We start from the raw sequence: 19,737 nt of genomic DNA, 5'->3' as shown, positions 1-19,737 counted from the left end.
GAAGAGTGCTATCGTGTCTCCCCTCAATCTTCTCTTCTCCATGCTAAACAGGCCCAGTTCTTTCAGACTCTCTTCATAGGGCTTTGTTTCCAGACCCCTGATCATCCTGATCATCATCCTCTTGCAGGTGAAAACTCAGCTGCCCAAGGTCCGGAAGCGCCCTCTGATGTTAGAAGCTCCTCCCGAGACCACTTTCTGGCAGCTGTGGACTGGTGATGACCTGGATCCTAATAAAAGACCGAGCCTCGCTGACCCCCTTCCACCAATCAGATCCTATTCGATACCATATGACCCCGAACAACCAATCATACCTCCTCTTCGAAAGGAGGATATGTCCGCACCTCCTTCTGCAGTCAGTTCCATTTCTGAAGAGATGGTGCTCGAAATCATGCCGACGGCCCAATGCTCGCTAGACGCATTGCTGTTCGGGAGCGTTCCTTCAACCCGGTCCTCGCTGGATGAGATTCTGTCTAGATCTTTCCCACCACGCAGATCGGTTTCAGAGGAACAAGGTCGGTTGGACCTTGCAGTGCCAGCTGAGACACATTCAGCACAACAAGACCTGTCTGGGCCTCTTCCACCAGAAGAGAATCTGTCCACCTCTGGCCCGCCCATGAAAAACCCTTCAGCAGAACGAGATCCATCTGAGAATGCTCCACTAATCTCATTGCCTTTGGAACGTCAGGACCAACGGGAACCTGTTCCACCTCCCAACTTGCCTTTGCAAGAACCTGTCCCGGCACCTGGACCACCGACACCAGAGCAGGATCTGCCCAAGCGTCTCCCACCTGTCAATTCTGTAACAAAGGAAGATGAGTCACAACCAGTTACACCGCCCAACTCACCTTTAGTAGAACAGAGTCTTTCGGAAGGACCAGCTCCACCAAGTGAACCTCCTGCAGAAGAACAGGATTTGGCCAGAACTCTTCCACCAGTCAGATCACTGTCGGCAGAAGAGAATCTGTCTGAGGCTCTCGCACCAGCCAGAGTACCTGTTGTAGAACAAGATGAGCTAGAACCCATTCCGCCTGCCAGCTCAACGTCCCAAGCGCTAGGTTTATCAGAATTTGTCTCACCAACTGGATTATCTGCAGGAATTCTCCCTGGGACTCTTTCACTGAACACTTCTCCTCTAGAAGGTCAAGATCACATTGAATTATCTCCACCTTGCATCTCAACTTCCAAAGTAGAGGGCTTGTCAGGAATCATTTCATCACATCCATCTGGGACTCCTTCACTGACAACTTTTCTTCTAGAAGGTCAAGATCAGGTCGAACTATCTCCACCGTGCATCTCAACTTCCAAACTAGAAGGCTTGTCAGCCTCTGTTTCAGAGCAACCTTCTGGGATCCTTTCGCCAACCATTTCTCCTGTAGAAGGTCAAGATCACGTTGAACTATCTCCACCATGCATTTCTACTTCCCAAGTAAAGGGTTTGTCAGGATATATTTCATCACATCCATCTGGGACTCCTTCACCTACCAGTTCTCTAGAAGGGCACGATCAGGTAGAGCCAGCTCTACCAAACAGCTCAACTTCACCAGGACAGGCGTTGTTAGAACCCATGTCTCTAGCAACAGAGGAACAGGGTCTGTCTGAGCCTCTTCCACCAACCAGATCACTGCCAGCAGACCAAGATCAGTTAGAATCTGTTCCATTGCCCACATCACCTTCAGAAGAACATAATCTTTCCCGGACCATTCCACCAACCAAATCTGAAGGAGAGGAGGACTTGGACGGGTCTCTCCCACCTTCATCTGAATATCATCTTCAGACTTCTGTACCAACAATGTCACCTCCAGCAGAGCGAGAGCGTTCAGAACCTGCCCCACCTGCTCCCTCAACATTCCAAGGATCAAACCAGTCGGAATATGAACCGTGGGTCGGATCGCCTTCAGCCACTCCCAAGTCTTCTCCATCCAGCAGCTCATCTCCTGAAAACCAGAATCTGATGGATGCCTTTCCATTCTCAGCGCGAACGGTTCCCTCCGTGCTTGTGCCGCCATCCCAATCAACTTCCGGAGAGCTTTACAAGTTATTTGCCAAAGCCCACTCGGACGCCGTGCCTTTCGGACTGTCTGGTGAACGTTCCAGCGAGGACGAGATGTCCCATAGCAGTGGGGAGTTCGTGGAGGACGAAGAATCGGAATCCTTTTTCATGACCCAGGTAGGTGAGCCGGGGAGGTGTCACAGAAGGATTAAGCTGGAGGTGGGGGTTACAGATGGAGAACTCTAGAGCCGCAATGGGTTGGTTTTTTTTAAAAAAATGGATCAGCAACTAGTTTTACACAAAGGGGGAGGGGCTGGAGGGTAGTGGGCCAGGTGGATCCCCTCCCCCCACTCCATCCCCCACAGTGGTTCGCCAGGACGTCCTGTTGCTGCCGCTGACGGCACCCCTTCCACTGGACTCTTTTGCTTCTGGGTTGGTAACTGGAGTGCCAACTGGTCCAGGATGGGATTTTGCCCTGGGGCCAGCCGTCGCTAGTTGGAAATGACCAGCATATGCGAATTTCAGGGCTCCTTACGGCATCAGCCTTCTGGACTAGAGGAAGTAAACTCTCCCTCTCTCAAAATACTAGAACCCAACGGGGTTGTTCCATGAAGCTGATTGGTGGGAGATTCAGGATAGATAACAGGAAGGACTTCTTCACACAGCACAGAGTTAAATTATGGGACTCCCTACCACAAGATGTTGGGGTGGCCACCAATCTGGGTGGCTTCAAAAGGGGGTTGGATAGATTCCTGGAGGCAAAGCCTTTCTATGGCGACTAGCCCTGATGGTTGTGTGCTGTCACCAGTGTTCGAGGCAATGGGCCTGTGTGCCCCAGTTGCTGGGGAACATGGGTGGGAGGGTGCTGTTGCACCATGTCCTGCTTGTTCATCCTTGGCCGACGGCTGATTAGACACTGTGTGAACAGAGTGCTGAACTAGATGGATCTTCGGCTTATTGGTCCTCATCAAAGTCATAACCGTATCCAAGCACCAGTTCAGAACGTGCACGGCCTCCCCCGATTCAGATGTTATAGAGAAATAGATCTGGGTGTCATCAGCATACTGGTGACACCTTGCTCCAAATCTCCTGATGACCGCTCCCAACGGCTTCATATCGATATGAAATAACACTGGGGAAAGGATGGTGCCTTGAGGCACCCCACAGTTCAGCTGCCATGGGGCAGAAGGACATTCCCCCAATGTGATGAGGTGAAGGCATTGTTTTAGGGCAGCCTTCCTCAACCTGGGGCGCTCCAGATGTGTTGGACTACAACTCCCAGAATGCCCCAGCCAGCTCTGCTGGGGCATTCTGGGAGATGCAGTCCAACACATCTGGAGCGCCCCAGGTTGAGGAAGGCTGTTTTAGGGCTTCCAGTTCGTGGTGACAACTTCCCCTGTTTCCTTCTTTGGGTCTGAAGGGGGACGAGGCCTCTGGTTCTCATTTGAAGCCTCTGACGGAGGAGCCCCAGCTAAAGCAGCCAAGGGAAGACAAGAAGAGAGAATACCAGAACGTGCCCGAGAAGTACAAGGGTTATGAAGAGCTGCTGGGCGGAGACCCCGGCCCAGATTTCATTGAGCCACTGGGTGAGTTGCTGCATAAAGACTGATCTCTTCCGGCAGGCCTGTCCAGTGGAATTTTAAGATGTTTTTAAAATGTTTTTAGGATGTTTTTAACAATGTATATTATGTTTTAATTGAGTGTTATGTATTTTATCGTTTATTGTTGTTACCTGCCTCGATCAAAATGGAGAGGCGGGCAAGAAATAAATTATTATTATTATTATTATTATTATTATTATTATTATTATTATTATTATTATTGTTATTATTGTGGTTGGGGAGTGCTGGGACCTGCAGGGCTCCCCCCCCCCCCGTCTAAACATGCATAGATAGGACTGTGTGCTAAATGTGGTTTGCCTAACTATGGTCCCAAAAAGGTGGTTTCCCTTTTCACCGGAACGCCCCCAAAATAATAATAATAATAATAATTATTATTATTATTATTATTATTATTATTATTATTATTATTAATTTACATTTATGTACCACCTCATAGCCGAAGCTCTCTGGGTGGTTTACAAAGATTGCTCTTTCCACCAGGAATACAGCAAAACGTCAAAGCTTTGGAGAAGGCACTCCGGTATCAGCGTGTGTACCGCGAATCGAAGGCCAAGCTAGACACCTTCCAGAAGCCTTTTGTGCCTGCAGAAAAGAAGGTCAGTGGTCCAGGGAGAGTCTTGGTGCCAGACTTGGGAGGTGCTTGGACCAATCATTTCCTCTCAACCTCAGTCATCGATCTGTAAAATGGGAAGAATACAGAAATAACCCTCATGGGGTTGTTGAGGGGATCGATATGCATTGACTGCAAAGGGTTTTGCAGAATATTTGAGGTTGGGACACCCCAAAGGAGAGAGTAGGATATATTGTCGGCCTCCCAAACTTCTTCTTATATCAGCAAGAAGAATTGTCCTTTCAGAAAGGTGTTGATTCTGGATTGTTAAAAAGGATCAACTACTTTGGTTCACTGAAAATCTCAAGGGAATGGTGAATAAATGCTGGCGATGGTCAGTGGTCTGCTCCTTTATAATTTATTTCTTTATTTATTTCACTTATATACCGCCCACATAGCCAGAGCTCTCTGGGTGGTTTACAGAAATTCTGAAATTGAGATAAAAACAAGTATACAAATTTTAAAATTCTAAAACACAGAACATACACACATAAAGCATTAAAAACCGTTAAAACACTAAACATGTGGGTGATTAAGATGTGCCGCCATATGCCTGGGCAAAGAGGAAAGTCTTAACCTGGCACCGGAAAGATAGCAGCGTTGGTGCCAGGCGAACCTCGTCAGGGAGATCGTTCCACAGTCTGGGGGCCACCACCGAAAAGGCCCTGTCCCTCGTTGCACACTTCGAGCCTCTCTCGGAGGAGGACCTTAGATGTTGAACGTAGTGACCGGGTATATTCACGTCGGGAGAGGCATTCTGTCAGGTATTGTGGTCCCAAGCCGTGTAAGACTTTATAAGTCAAAACCAGCACCTTGAATTGGGCTCGGAAACATACAGGCAGCCAGTGCAAGCGGACCAGAGCAGGTGTTATACTTTCAAACCTTCTAGTTCCTGAAATCAATCTGGCCGCTGCATTTTGCACGAGCTGCAGCTTCTGAACCGTCTTCAAAGGCAGCCCTATGCATTGCAGTAATCTAACTTGGAGGTTACCAGAGCATGGACAACTGAAGCCATGTCCATGCTCTGGACATTAAATCTGCTTTTCCTATAGGCTTTGAGGGTCCCTGCCCCACCAGCTCAAAAGACCAAGGTAGAGCGACTGGAAGAAATCCTACTGAAGATGAGGAACCCCACCAACATTGTACAGGTGCCACTAGGTAGGTACTCAGATACAAATCCAGAGTACTTGGAAGTGAAGCAATCCCATGGCCTGAGGTCGATCACAGGTGGGTTCGGGTGGGTCAGTGAGACGAGATGAGCTGTAGTGCAGATAGAGAAGGCAAAGCTGCCCTGGGCCTGTGGGGAGGCAGCATACGCAGCCGTCGTATTGGACACAGCTGCTCATTGTGGTTTTTAGGTTTCCCGCTACCCCTGTGGGGCACAGAGCAGCTTGGGGTAGAAAGACCGAAGTTAAAAGGAACTCTGGTGACAGGTGGAGTTTGGCCTGAGAGCCTTTTAACTAGAGAAGCTAGCCACTGGTCCTGAGACTTCCCGCATGCAAAGCCAACAATGTACCGTAAGGCCCTTTCCCTGGTGCTAGGGAAGGCCTGCTTTACACAGTGCATTTTACAGGTAAAACGCAATGTACTATTTCACGTGTAGACCCCCAAAAATGCAACATACAAGAGTGAAATATGTCTATATAATATAGCACAATGAAGAGTGTCCTCTTCAGACAGGGGACAGATAATCTCTACTGAGGGATCTGAGGGATTTCTTGTTAACCCAATAGTTTAGTTGGGGAGTATCCATACCTTCAGTTCAAGTCGTTGACCAAAACTGCTATATATATTATACCGTATTTAGGGAGACTAGGGGCTTCTGTAAATGAGCAATTTATAGCACGTGATTGGCCACCCATGGAAGTTTGTGGATCCGTTACATGACATCATCAACAGCCAGGACATCTCCCGCGGTTTCCCCTAGTAATCCCGCTTTTTTTAAAAATAGAGATAATGCAGTGTCTGATTTATCATGAGATTTCCCCAGCGTGTAAAATTGGTTTAGTGCTATTATTCCACCACTAGAAAGTGGTGTTTAATTTACAGAATAGCATTTCCCAGAGGGGAAGTTTTCAATTCAAATTCACAGTCACAGTTGGTCACTGTTCAAAGGAGCCCGTATTGAACGCGTATTGGCTGTGGAAGAATGCAAGTGCAGTTGGAATATGTTTGATCGTTTAATCAGACCGTGATTGGGTTCAGACAACATGATAACCAAAGGTGGTTTAAATAGTCAACAGTTGATTATTTAACCCAACATGGGTTATCGTGTTGTGTGGCGGGAGTTTTTTTAACCAACAGTTGGTTATTTGGCCGAAGTAACCAACGCAAATAACCAGTGCTGTGCAGAGTTGGCTGTTTGAACTATCGTTGGTTATCGTGTCATGTGGAGGGCACCAATGGTTATTTCCTCAGCCACTGTTGGTCATTTCATCAGCCACAGTCGCAAGGCAAGAGCAGTCGAAATGGTGGCTGCCGATCGAGTTTAGTGGGCAGGATAGGTTTTCGGCAGCAATGGCTGATGGGATACCAGAGGGAGGACTGGAGGGGGGAGAGGAGGGAAATGAGTGAGTCAACGCAGCATAGACTAATAGTCAACGCTGATCCTAATGACACCATGGTTATTATCCTGTTGTGTGGGGAGTACCTCCTAGATCAGAGCTTTCCAAACTGTGTGTCACGACATGTTAGTGTGTCAGCTGCAGTGTGTAGGTGTGTCACGTGAACGTAACGAGAAACCTCTGAATCTATGTGAAATAAACAATACCAATTTGCCTGCATTTTTACGCAGCAAAGGTGCCAATTAGTATGGTGCACTAGTATGTTCCCCTTCCGTCGTATCCGCGTATGCACACCACGGTCGAGGGATCATACAGGTACTGCGCATGCGCGGTATGCATAATCGGGTCGAAACAGCCGATTCCGCGTCACTTCCAGTGATGTGGCTGCACCGGAAGTGACGCATTCGAGAAATTCCGTGGGTCCAGTTTTTTGATAGAACACCGTCTCAACCGCCGCTCGATCGCAGCTCGACAAAATTGGTTCAATGTGAAAAGTCTTGGAAATGTATGCTATTATCTTGTAAATCATATATTTTTAAAAATATAAATGAAAGGTTTTCACGAGATATGTTGTGTCCCCATACATTTCATTATTACAATTTATGTATGTGTCCGTATCTCTTATAAGGGGTTAGTTTAACCTCCGGTTTGCTAGTAAAACTGAACTACTGTGTCGCGAAATGATGCATGTCTAAAAAGCGTGTCACCAACATGAAAAGTTTGGAAAGCTCTGCCCTAGATAAACGACTGTTTAGTTGATTATTACTCCACCGTTGACTATTGTGTTGTCTGAACGCAGCCTCTATGATCTGGCTTTTCTGAGTGCGGAATTCAGACGGTATGGCATAGATCCCACAGACCTGTTATCTGAGTTAGCTATTCGGGGATGGGTGGCAAGTTAATGGTTCTGTTCTTTGTAGTGTGCATCCTGCGGCGGAAGAAGGAGAACTGGCGCGAATATCGGGAGGCCTTAGCACTGTTGAAGGAATTCCGTAAAAACTATAAAGCCACAGTGGCCTCCTGCAATCTGGCCGGTGAATCCAAATCAATGAGTAAGAATGGTGTTGATGCAGATGTCATAAATCAAAACCAGTTGCTCAGAACAATTCCTAAAGTAAAGGTGAATAAGGAACAGCTAGAAGAAGAATTCCCTTTTCGAGTCACCCAAGAGGATGAAGGACTTTCTTCCATCTTACCAGAAAAAAACTTTCCGCCTACACAGCAGTGCTGAAAAACCACCTGTTTTAGAGGATGTAGACTTTGAAAAACTACCTGCTCCAGGAATCTAGGAATTGTTGTTGTACAAGGAACCAGTAGCCATAGGGGCAGAGGAAACCTCTGCTTCTGGAACTAACTATGAAACACAGGATGTTGACCTATTCCGTTCTTTCAGCACTGCTCAGTTACAGGCTGAGAGTAGCTTAATCCCACTTTAGTGCAGAACTTCAGAAGCACAACAGAAACCTGGTGAAACATGTACGTGCCCTTTGAACGGCAGTTTCAAAAAGCACTTTCCATCTTAATCATGTGCCTTGAATCTATGCAGCAGCTGCAAACGGTGAAATAAACAGCTAAACCAGTGGTGGGCCTCTGGTCTTATAAAATGGACCCCCCCCCTTGACAAGAACGCCCCTTGACAAGTGTTCTGATGGAAGGAACTCCATAGAATCCCATCGGAGACCATGCCCAAGAATGTCCATTGCTGATCAGGGCATTACAAGATGCCTTGTATAGAAGCAGTAACTGGCATACCTGTGCTTCATCCTTGCAGTGGATGGCATTTTCAGTGCCTTAGTACAGGATAGCAGTGACTCCCATGCCCAAATGGCTTACTAGAAATTCCCACACTTCCCTTCAAGTTGTGTCAAACCAGGGAAGTAAAAGATTGCCACAGAGCCATGCTCCCTTGTGAACGCAACTTCTTCCATTTGGCAGTTTTGATCACTTTTCTTTCTCTCTTACATGATACATTCATAGGTCCGCTGTCCTTTTCCCCATAGGTTGTGGCTCTAGAAAATTAATGCAATTAAATATTTAATCCTTAAAAACTCTGTGCAATTAATCGTTTGTTTATGTACCCAGTTTTTCTTCACGGACCACTTTTTTATCTCTAGAGAATGGGCACTTATCACAGGTGTTTTTTTCAGATCACAACTAAGCTATAGCATCAACTCAGATCATCAAATCAGATCATCAACTAAGTATTGAGCAGGGGGTTGGACTCGATGGCCTTGTAGGCCCCTTCCAACTCTGCTATTCTATGATTCTATATGGGTTTGAATCCTGCAGGGCAATCACGGTGTCTACCTTCTAAGGATCAAAGCAGGCTGGAAGATGTTGAAAGTTAGTTTATTATTTATTTATTTATTTATTACATTTTTATACCGCCCAATAGCCGAAGCTCTCTGGGCGGTTCACAAAAGTTAAGGCTTCTCCACAGCCTGTCTAGGGGAAGCAGTTAAATACCTAGTTGTGAGCAATGAAACTTAACAGTTAGGCATTGCAGGACTTCTCCACAGCCTAGGAAGAATTACAGGCAGGAAGAATTGGGACAAAGGTGTGTGTGTACATGTACGAATAGCCCCAGTTCAAAAGTAAACTGGGTTGAACGTACAGAATTGGTGCACGGCTAGGCCTTGCCTCTCACAGAACTCTGAAGCCTGGCTTCTACTGGAAAAATTCTGCGCTTCATGTTACATTTTTGCAGGATTTGAATTGAACAGTGCCCACTCCTAACTTTAACGGCCAAGCTCAACTTCAGATTTAGCTTTAGAGCATGCCTTAAAGCATCTCAAAGCAAGTAATTAAATGACTCGCTCCTACCCTTTAGCAGGAAGAATTATATCTTTGCACAACTCTTCACGACTTCTGGAAAACGTTCAAAAATTACTCCCACCCACGCTGGTATATCGTCAGAGGGCAACTCAGTGGTCTTTGCAACTGCAGTTCTAGGAACTTCTCCCATTGACAATGCCAGCTGAAGCCCATGTTCTGCCTTAGACAATTTGATCCAAAGTAACTACTTCGGAAGGTGAGCGGCTGACAGCTTAGTACTGCAGCAAGGAGAGAAGCCAGAGCAATGATCACCTCAATTCAGCTTGCATGCCTAGGACCATCTTAAGAGTCCCCATACTTCACCAGGCTAGGTGGGAAAGAGCGTTTCATTCCTTTCCCCACAAAGCTCCCTGGCTCAGGCACAGCTGCTGTGCGTCCGAACACTGAACAGGCTGAGCCACAACCCTTGGCTTTCACCTGCATGTGTGAATACCTATCATAGGTGAACATAAAAACACACACTGAAGGAGCTCCGCCTTCCTCCCTGTCAATCCCATTGTCTGGAGAAGCACTCTACCACCCCAGATTAAAATATATTTAACTTTGTTCCAGTAAGACCCACCGAGAGCCGAGCCAACTCTGCATAGGCTTGCCCTGGGTTCTGGGTCTTCGTTACAGTACCATGGGCTGAGATATTGGGAACCGGCTTTTTTTAAAAAATCACAGATAAGTTACTGAGTGCACACAGCCCCTTGGCAACTTCTAGGTTTACAATCGCAAATGGGTGAAAGCATAAAATAAAGTTTCTCTAAAGTACTATTAAAATCACGACTGCTAGATTAGCATGAAAGCTGTGTTACGACTTGCGTCTCCCAATTTATATGATCACTACAGACGAGGTATTAACCAAGTTGAGTTGTAACTGCACAGGAGCCTTCCCCAACCAGGGCCCCTCCAGATGTGTAGGACGGCAACTCCCATCATTCCCAGCCACATCTGGAGGGCACCAGGTTGGTGAAGCTGCGGCATAGTCACAAAATTGATCTTCTCTTACATATCCCATTTTTGGTGAACTCTGCAATCCCATTTTTAGAGGTGCTCATCGAATATGTAAGTATTTTTTTTTTATGACATACAGCACAGTTTCATTGCGTTTGGGCTGTGCTAAATGATATCCACTTACTCTGGTCTATGGAACATCTTTTAAAGAGCTGCAGTGGCTTAAAAGCAGGTCTTTTTTGTGAACCGCCCAGAGAGCTTCGGCTATTGGGCAGTATAAAAATGTAATAAATAAATAAAATCTTCTCCCACAATTTAAAAAATCAGCCAGAGCAACCCGTGAACCATTACCCACAAAGACACGCACAAATTCATTTCTCGGTAAACAGATTTGTTTTATATAAAAAAAAAAAAAATCTGATGAAGCCACAGTGATTCAGTTGTGATCTCAAAAATGTTTTGTCTTGTACTGCACCGGTTTGCAGTACCAAGCTGAAGATGCACATCAGAGCACAAATGATTTAAAGCAGACCGGGATGGGTGTTGGGGTAGGGGAAATAGAGAAATGCAGCAAACATCCATTTTTCTTGAAACCATCTGACAGTTAAACACCAGAAAAAAAGTGTCACACATGAAATCCCTTCAGTTGTAACCAAAAGGTGGTTTGGTTTTTGTTTGCATAGTGGACAGCTAACTCTATACCTGCTTGCAGTGTTTTTAAGTAGCTGGGGAAGGAAAGATGTTTCCCGTTGGACTCCCTATTACACAACATTTAGAAAGATGGTGGTGCCAGCTGTAGAGTTCAGTGGGACACAGTGCAGTTTTGACCTCTCTGTGAGGATTCAGCACAGAAGATCTCACAGACCAGTGTCGTTATCTTGATGGGACGTTCACATCCACGTCTGGACCTTGGGCAAGGAACGTTACTTTTAGAGACTGCGTCTCGTTCTCTCCAAAAACTGAAACGGAGTTTGGACGGCATCTTCCTGAAGGTAAGAGCTGCTTGTCCACCTGTCGAGTTAAAACCAAGATGCCGGCATCATCCTAGAAACCCAGCAGGAAGAATTGCAGGCAACCGTTGAAGCAATGCTCCAAGGCCAGTTTTGTTAAAACAATAAAATGAAATCAATGCGCGAGAGAGTCTTTAAGGCTTGTACTTTCCTCTTCCCTGGCTTTCAACGAGAGCCCTGCAACAAAGTGCGTGTTCGACCTGTACTCCACGACATGCCCCACAATGTCTTTGAAGGGAAAGAACACTGACAGTGACATAAGAAAATGCGCTACAATCATCTTACAAAATCCAATCTTTTGGCACTTTTCCCTTCATTTCTCTACCGATATCCAGAGCTCACTGACCCAAGAAGAACTTGCGATACATCCTTTTCCATAAAAGAAGAGGATCAGAGTGGATTTTCAGAGTCAGATTGTGTCTTTGGCAGTTGTAATCATTCAGTTTACTGTCAAAATCCCCAACCCACCCTTCTGTTCAGTTATTGTGTGTGTGTGTGTGGGGGGACCCCTTCTCCCACCCCTCCCCTTTGCGGCACCCAGGGAAGTGCCATAAAGCAATGCAACCCACTTGGCCATCTAATAGGGCTATAAACAGAAGCCTTTTTTTTTTTTTAAAGAAAAAGCAGGAGTCTCACGAAGACAAGAACCGATATGCAGAAAGGTAGCATTCGCTGATATGGGTGGCAAGGCTCCCCCCGACTTCAGTGAGAAGGGAATGGATTGGACTGCTCAGCTTGATTGGGGGGGGGAGCATAGGTTAGTCTCTGAGGAAACCATGTCATGTTTGATCAGTCAGCAGGAAAGGGTTAGGCTGAGAACAGACCACAGAAGAGCAAGGGAAACAGAAAATGACTGTTTAGGCTATTATGTAGACAACTACCCAGGCAACGTTAAGACAACCCTTCTGGATTGTTTGAAAAATGTCCCCCGGACTAACGCCAGTGCCTTTATAAAAAAAGAAAAGAAAAGGAAGAGCATTTTTAAGGGCCCTGCTTCCATACAAAGTCTAACCACGGGGAGGGGGGGCCTGAATACATTCAACAGCCTGTATACCCAAGTACAGACTTGTACTATGGTCCATATGTCCAAATGTCTTCACGTTTGGCATCAGGACTGGCCAACTGGCACCAGAAGTAAAAACACTCTGCAAGTAGCTTGCAGTATTGAACTGTCCTATTCTAGAGAATGTAAGAGGCACGGTGCGGCCTCTCGATCCCTCTTTCGCCCACTTGCTTGTGAGATGGCATCATGCTGGAATCTCCACAACCCCTTCTAGGTGATGATGCAAGGCAGGGAGGTCCACTGTGTGGCAACTTCATGTTATAAGGAAGTGGCAGTTCTCTCTCTCTCTCTCTCTCACGTCTAATTTGGCCTTCAGACTGGGCCCACACCAGCACTCCATTTTCTTTCATTTCTCTGCAGTTTGGGACATTAATATTTTCAATGTGCACACACAGATCCACAAAGGTACCTAAATGCCTGTATTTGAAACATCATACTGAAGCTGCTTGCTAGTTTAGATTCACTTTCTTAAGGTGTTTCAATTCAGTTCCTGCATCACAAAATTGTGGGATTAGTTCCATTGGCCTAAGGCAGCCTTCCTCAACCTGGGGCGCTCCAGATGTGTTGGACTGCATCTCCCAGAATGCCCCAGCCCGCAAGTGCGGCCTAAACTTCCTGGTTGAACCACGGGCTCAATTGAAGAAGCCGACAGACCGTGGATGGACGCAGGTAAGGGAGAGGAGGGGGGGTTACCGGGCCCTGGGCGACAGCGACAGCGACAGCGGCAGGGCCCAGTAAACCTCACTTACCTTTCCAGCGGAGCTCCGGATCGAGGCGAAGGATCGGCCTTCACCTCGATCCTCTTTGCCACGCTCCGCCGGCCCCCCAATCCTCTTCGCCTCCGCCTTAAGGGCAGGCGAAGCCCCCCGCTCCGCTTCTAATTCGCCGGTCCGATTAGAAGCGGAGCATATCCCTACCCTAAATTCCCATTAGGACGCGATAATCAATTCATCCCAATGTCACTTGGCATAAAAATTTCCTCTCATACATGCATAGGTGTTAGATCCCTTAAAATGCGTTCTCTGGGAGTTGTAGTCCAACACATCTGGAGCGCCCCAGGTTGAGGAAGGCTGGCCTAAGGGAAGGTGGACCTTTTCCTCAAATATCAGAATGCCCCCCATTCCCAATGCTACAGGGAAAGCCCTTTTGCAATTGCAGAATTTCATAACTAGTTTCTGATATGGCTGTGTGCACCCACCTTTTAAAAGGAAACACACACACACACACACAGAGTTAAGCACCCCTAAGGCCCTGGGTGCATCTAAAGTAGCTCTTTGGATCCCGGTAAGGAAGGTAAGAGTCAACTCACCCATCAGTTTTTGAGGTGCATAGTTAACTTTAAGTCTGTGTGTGAGTATGAGTGAGAGACCAACAGACACACACACATGCAATCAATCACAATGCAAGTAAGGACTTGCATCAGGACACCAAGACCGGCTTCACCTTGCTTTCAGCCTACACTCAGTCGAAAACCTGGATTTGTTCCCATAGAATGGCTGGAACAGTCCTTTTTGCCCCTTTCATGAAATCTTGGCATTTCCATAAAGTACTGCTATCAGCACTGGCTCCCTCAAGACCAAGCAGGGACTGAACCAGCTGTTTCCACAGTACATCCTGGATAGAGAGAGCTAGTGCAGATACAGCTTAGGGCTCTGTGAACCAAGCTTTGCTTCTGAACCTCCAAGCGCTTATACAGGTAGGGATTTTGGAGGAATCTGTATAGAGGATGAAGGTCATTGAACTTTTGTCAGCTTTGACCCCCTCGGATTCCAGCTTGCTTTCTCACAAGCTGGCCCCACTTGATCTACATTGAGCTGGGACAGCTCACAGAGTTCCGGATTTTTTTAAAAAAATATTGGTGCAATTTGGGCAAATTACACAAATTTCGACCATAATTTCTGCAAATTATGATGGGTATTCGCACAAATTGCAGCTAACAATGGCAGAATTTACACAAAATACAGCTGTAATTTCCATAATTGGTGTGAATTCCGTCTGTAATTTGCTTAAATTGCTTTTTAAAGGGGGAAAACAAACTCTACAAAAGTTCACGGATTTGGGGAACAAACTCCCGGTTTAGCTGGCAAATGTGAGCAGAGCCGACGGCACTGCTAGAATCCACAGCGCTCCAAAAGAGTTGGGTTTACCCACAGCAGACGTCCCTAGGATGAACATTCACCCAGAGCCATATCACACAGCACCAAACCTGGTTCAACTAAAGCATGTATAACCTCAGCTTCCCAACAGGTGTACCCATATTTCTTGCACCCACTTTATCATGTACATGTATGGCTTAGGTGTACTGATAAAAAAAAAATGTACATGTTGAGAGACCTGAGCCTACCCCCTACACTTTTTTTAACAGTAGCGAGCTACAGTGGAGTGATACTCTCTGTTGCTCCGTTGCTAGAAGCAAAAGTGTCAGCTTTTATCTCCTGCCATGGCCCGGGTGGCAAAATCAAGAGCTGGACCTAATGGGGCCTTAAGAGCCAAATCTAATGCAATGCTGAGCATTCACAGAACGACTCTCAAGTGATACCATGACCACATGTGCCTGGAAGAACGGGGTCAAAATCAGATGCCCACGTAACGTTTCCAGGGATGCTTCTGCAAGCAGGATGACCCTAAATTCCCATTAGGACGCGATAATCAATTCATCCCAATGTCACTTGGCATAAAAAATTCCTCTCATACATGCATAGGTGTTAGATCCCTTAAAATGCGTTCTCTGTTCTCCAGAGGTTATGTAGAAATAAGCACTGAACTGAACTCCAATTCTTTCCATCAAAGACTGCTTTTAGACAGGCCTTGATGCCCTTTGCACCAACGTAATGTCAGTTGTCGTCCCCTGGCTCTGTTCCCTTTTCTTACAAACGGGCCATAGCCTTCTAGCTGACGCACAAAGGTGAAAAGGCAGCCAAAATAGCCTGGCCTTGATTTGCAGTAGCAGTTATTTGATGTATGTTGAGAATAATACGAACTGATGCAAGTTCTCAGGAGGAACAAAACACTGCAATTTAGATACAGGCATTCTGTCCAGGATTCCTTTTAGAAATGCAATTCAAATCAAGAAAACATTTGAGGCTGCAACTCTACATGTGCTAGGCAGTGAGTTCCGTGGAAACCAACGGGAATTCTTTCAGAGTAAATATGTTGGGTCCTTGCACTTCTAAGGAGTGGACCAGCAGAAATAAAACCAAAACTGGTTCCAATCCTGGTTATGGGGAAAGCAATCCTGATTAGTTCAAAAACCACCTGAACGCAGGGCACCAGACAGCAACAGGACTTCTCTCCACCCAGTAGTTGGGTGAGATTCAGAGAATACTTTTAAGTGCCAGGTCTGCTTGGCTCAAGCAAGTCAGAGCTGATGCTACAGTGCAGCCTGCAAAAGCGCCACCCCTCCAAGCAAACAGCTGTAGTGAGGAAGTTGCCAGGATCCTCACAGAAATACCACAAGGCAGAGTGGGAATTACGAGAGTCTTTCGTGGTGATACCCAGGGAATTTATAACGCAATGAATGGGAAGTCCTGAGAAGTGCTTTCCCCGCCCCCTCTTCAACTTGTCAAGGGGTTGCCCCAATTCAACACAGGAACCTGATTCTACAAGTGATTCTTGAAACGCTAGGATATTTTTGAACTGCAGCCTGCTTTGAAAGATTAAAGGACTTTGTTCCTTGAGGAAGAGCTCATTTGCCCCTTAATGAACTGGGATGTTTTTTCTTTAGGTGGTGATGAGACTATTTATTTCATGGTTTGCAGCTTTCTGCTTTTCTTTTTCATAATTGTACTAGCAGCAAACATGGAGGCCCCACAATGTCAATGTGTCGTGCCACTTTTGGTTCAAAGGGGCTTTAAAAAACGAACACCTTAGTCCACTGCTCCTGCAGTGAGTACGTCTGGCGGATCCAAGCAGCAGCAACTTCTAAAGAATTGCCATGGGACAACTTTTCCACTCCAAATTCCAGATTTGTGGGGGGGGAAAACCCATTCTGTAAAACCACAAAAACTAACAATGTCCTTCAAACACTAGGAAACAAGCATTTCTCAAGACACTGTTAATATGCAAACTACCATGTGAGGGGACCTGTAACCTGTTCACCATGTAAACGTTGAAGGTAGACAGTCTAGGGGTGGCCATTCACCACAGCCCATTCCCGATTCAAAATGTGAATGGGTAGTTTAAGTAACCTGCAGGAGAGCCTTTCCGCTCAACAATCTTAAAAACCAGATATTGAAGGGAGTTTGGAGGAATTACCAGGCACTCCGCTGCCATCTCATTCACACGACGTGTGTGTGTGTGTGTGTGTGTGATTCTAAGCATCATTCCTCTTCTGACGTGTCACACGGACACCTCCTCTCACAGATTTTATCCCTAGCATCCAGCCTGCACGATGAACACAACGAAGAAGATTGGGGTAACCAGTGTAACACCATGCTGGCGAGAGAGAGAACCAGGTGCCTCCAATTCTGCCTCGCCACAGAGTGGGTTGCCTTGTATTTTCACACTGCTGGTCTGACTCAACCCACGTGCGCCTTAAGTTCAAAAAGCCATCCATGGAAATGCAGTCCTCTAACAGAGGACTCACTGGGCAAGCCGACTGTGCTTGGCATGAGACAGGTAGCACAACTAGCACCCACAGATGGTCAGCTGTCCATATGTCTGAATGCTCAATAATACGTTGTATATTTAAGAACATTTCAGTGCATCCACAGCTCAACTGGCTGACGTCTCAACTTAAGGCTGCTCCTGAGGTTACAAAAGGTCACTCACAGCAATATATGTGTACGACAAAAATGGCAATCTTCAAAAGACACCTTACTCACACCTGTTAATAAATCAGACACAGGTTCAACTGAGGCTCCTGAAAACAGCCTGCATCCCAGTGGGACTCGGCAACAGACGTCCTGGTGATCAGAGCGAATTACAGGCACACTCCTGCGAGTGAGATTTGTAATCTCAGAAGCGGCTCCAGCCAGGAGGGTCGAGTGAGGCTTTACGTCTGTAGGGAGGCCCTGGGGTCCAGCATGAACTGGCCCTACCTCATCTTACCATCGAAAAGAAATGCCAAGCGGAGTGGGGGAGAGGAAGGAGAACAAGATCACTCTTCCTCTTCCTGCTCCTCCGATTATTTTGATCAACCTCACATTATCGAGCAAAGGCAACATTGTTCAGTAAGTGCTACTTCGCACTTGTAGTGCTCTTTGACCGCAAGAAATACTGATCCACCCGCCCTTCCCGCCTAGCCACTGTCCTGTTCTCACTATCAAATTTTCGCTGGAGCTGCAAGGCCAGCCGCCGGTCCTCCTCCTCCTGCTTCAACTTCTGCGCAATCTCGCTTCTCCTCCTCCTCCTCCGGGGGTCGGAGACAGCCAGCCCCCCGTGACAGCCTGCCGGTCTCTGCCTCTTGGCAGAGCTGCTGTGTTCCAAGTGCTTCATTTTGCACTGTCTCTTTCGCCCCCGCCTCAGAGACGAGGGGTCATCAGCGACGGCTCTCTCAAGACAGACGCCGTTCTGCAAGTTGCGCAGTTCGCTGTCGTTCAGATATTTAAACTGCTTCCTTCCAGCTGCCTTGACAGAAGGGCCTAGCGTGCCGTTCTCTGGGAACGCGGAGTTGGCTCGAATTACTTTTCGGGCCACCATTTTGGCATCAATGCTAAGGCAAGAGCCAGCCAGACGCAACGCTGATTTTGTATCAGAGACTTCAGAAATTCTGGCATTCACAGCGTTCTTGTTGGGTCTTGCCACGGGTACTGTTGGACCAGCGTCTGCAGCCACTGCCTCCCTTTTAACATTGCCGGAACTTTCAAGCTTTGCTAGACAGATGGAAGGGAAACAGTCTAACTCTGCCTGTGCCGTGGTGACAGCGCCAGGGGGCAGCAGATCATTCGATATCTGCTGCGTCTCTTTGACGAGTGAATTCACGCTGGGAATCAGGAAATCGTCCCCCATTTCCGGGGCTAGGGACGTCAGGGTGGCTTTCGAAAGAGTCTTTTTGATCTGGCGTTCCTGGAATATTTGCTCCCACTTTTTCAGAATCCTGGGGCTTGCTTCGTAGGTGGTCGGCTTCTGCAGACTCCTTGTCAGATTCCTCGGAGTAGACTTGATAATTAAAGGGCTCAAAACGTGGCCATCGGGAAGCCGTTTCGGAGGAGTGCACGGCGAGCAAACGATCGGTTTGAAGTGATTGAGCTCTTCTGAGATGCTGTCGTTGCTCTCGGGACTGACGGAGCGCTCCGGCTTTTGGAGGAGGGAGAATGAAGCAGCAGCATTTAAAACAAGGCGCTTATCTGATGTCAAGTCTGGGGCCGAGAGACAGCGATTGTTCTGGGTCGAGGAGAGAACTCCCACAAGCGGAGTGGATGCACTGGTCAACAGGTTTACCTGAAAGACAAACAATTATATAAGTCAGAACAGTCAGTACTGTGCCGAACCTGACAGCTCAATTCAGGATGATGACGATGATGTGGTTGTGTTACTTAACACGGCTCTTTCACGATGGCTAGATGCAAGTTAATGGACATGCACTGAGAAGCACATCTGGCAATCAAATTATTCCCTTGCCCAGAACAAACAACCCACACAACCGCACATTTTAGCAGTCAGGTGCAGATTCATGGACACGAACCAGAACATGACTGAATTTAAAAGGTTACAGCAGGGCAGGGAAATGTATGGCCCTCCAGATGTTTTTGGACACCCATTCTCATCGGCCACAGCCAGCATGGCCAATGGTCAGGGACGGTGGGGGTTATACTCCAGCATCCGGAAGGCCATAGGTTCCCTGATCCTGGGCAACAAGCGCTTTTAAAATCAGAGGCACAAATGGTGTCAGAATTCGCTCAGCTTTGTTGAGTGTGCCCACGTGACGTTACCTGGATGCATGTTACAGATTGGCGAACAGAAAAAAACTCTCTGGTTTTCCCAGGTAGCCACTCTTTCCTGTAACGTTCAACAAATAGAGGGTGCCGAGCTATGCACTCAAGGCCTGCTGTTGAATTTGGGGTGGAGAAGTCTCTATATCAAGGCAGATTTGGAGATTTAGAGTTTCCCCCAACTTCCAGGGATATAAACTACTTGAGAAGACTTGACAGCAGGCCACAATTA

General features: G+C 46.9%; 2 protein-coding genes across 2 annotated transcripts in view; one reads left to right on the top strand and one right to left on the bottom strand.

Moving 5' to 3' along the window:
* The first annotated feature begins 388 nt into the window (after positions 1-388).
* LOC134399671 (X-ray radiation resistance-associated protein 1-like) lies at positions 389-8,459 on the top strand. The gene is made up of 6 exons (XM_063127753.1): positions 389-512; positions 1,974-2,167; positions 3,411-3,576; positions 4,093-4,208; positions 5,275-5,380; positions 7,707-8,459. Exons 1-6 carry the CDS (start codon positions 389-391, stop codon positions 8,015-8,017), a joined length of 1,017 nt encoding a protein of 338 aa, XP_062983823.1. The 3' UTR covers positions 8,018-8,459.
* Positions 8,460-10,968: 2,509 nt separating this feature from the next.
* Positions 10,969-19,737, bottom strand: part of RNF169 (ring finger protein 169) — a 28,161-nt gene continuing 19,392 nt past the window's right edge. Inside the window, exon 6 of the mRNA XM_063127751.1 lies at positions 10,969-19,014. Coding sequence (XP_062983821.1) covers positions 17,812-19,014 — 1,203 coding nt within the window. The 3' untranslated portion in view covers positions 10,969-17,811. The remainder of the gene's footprint in view (positions 19,015-19,737) is intronic.

Source organism: Elgaria multicarinata, chromosome 5 (assembly GCF_023053635.1).
Source record: "Elgaria multicarinata webbii isolate HBS135686 ecotype San Diego chromosome 5, rElgMul1.1.pri, whole genome shotgun sequence".
In the NCBI taxonomy this organism is placed as follows: Eukaryota; Metazoa; Chordata; class Lepidosauria; order Squamata; family Anguidae; genus Elgaria; species Elgaria multicarinata.
This window is presented reverse-complemented; position numbering and strand designations above follow the sequence as displayed.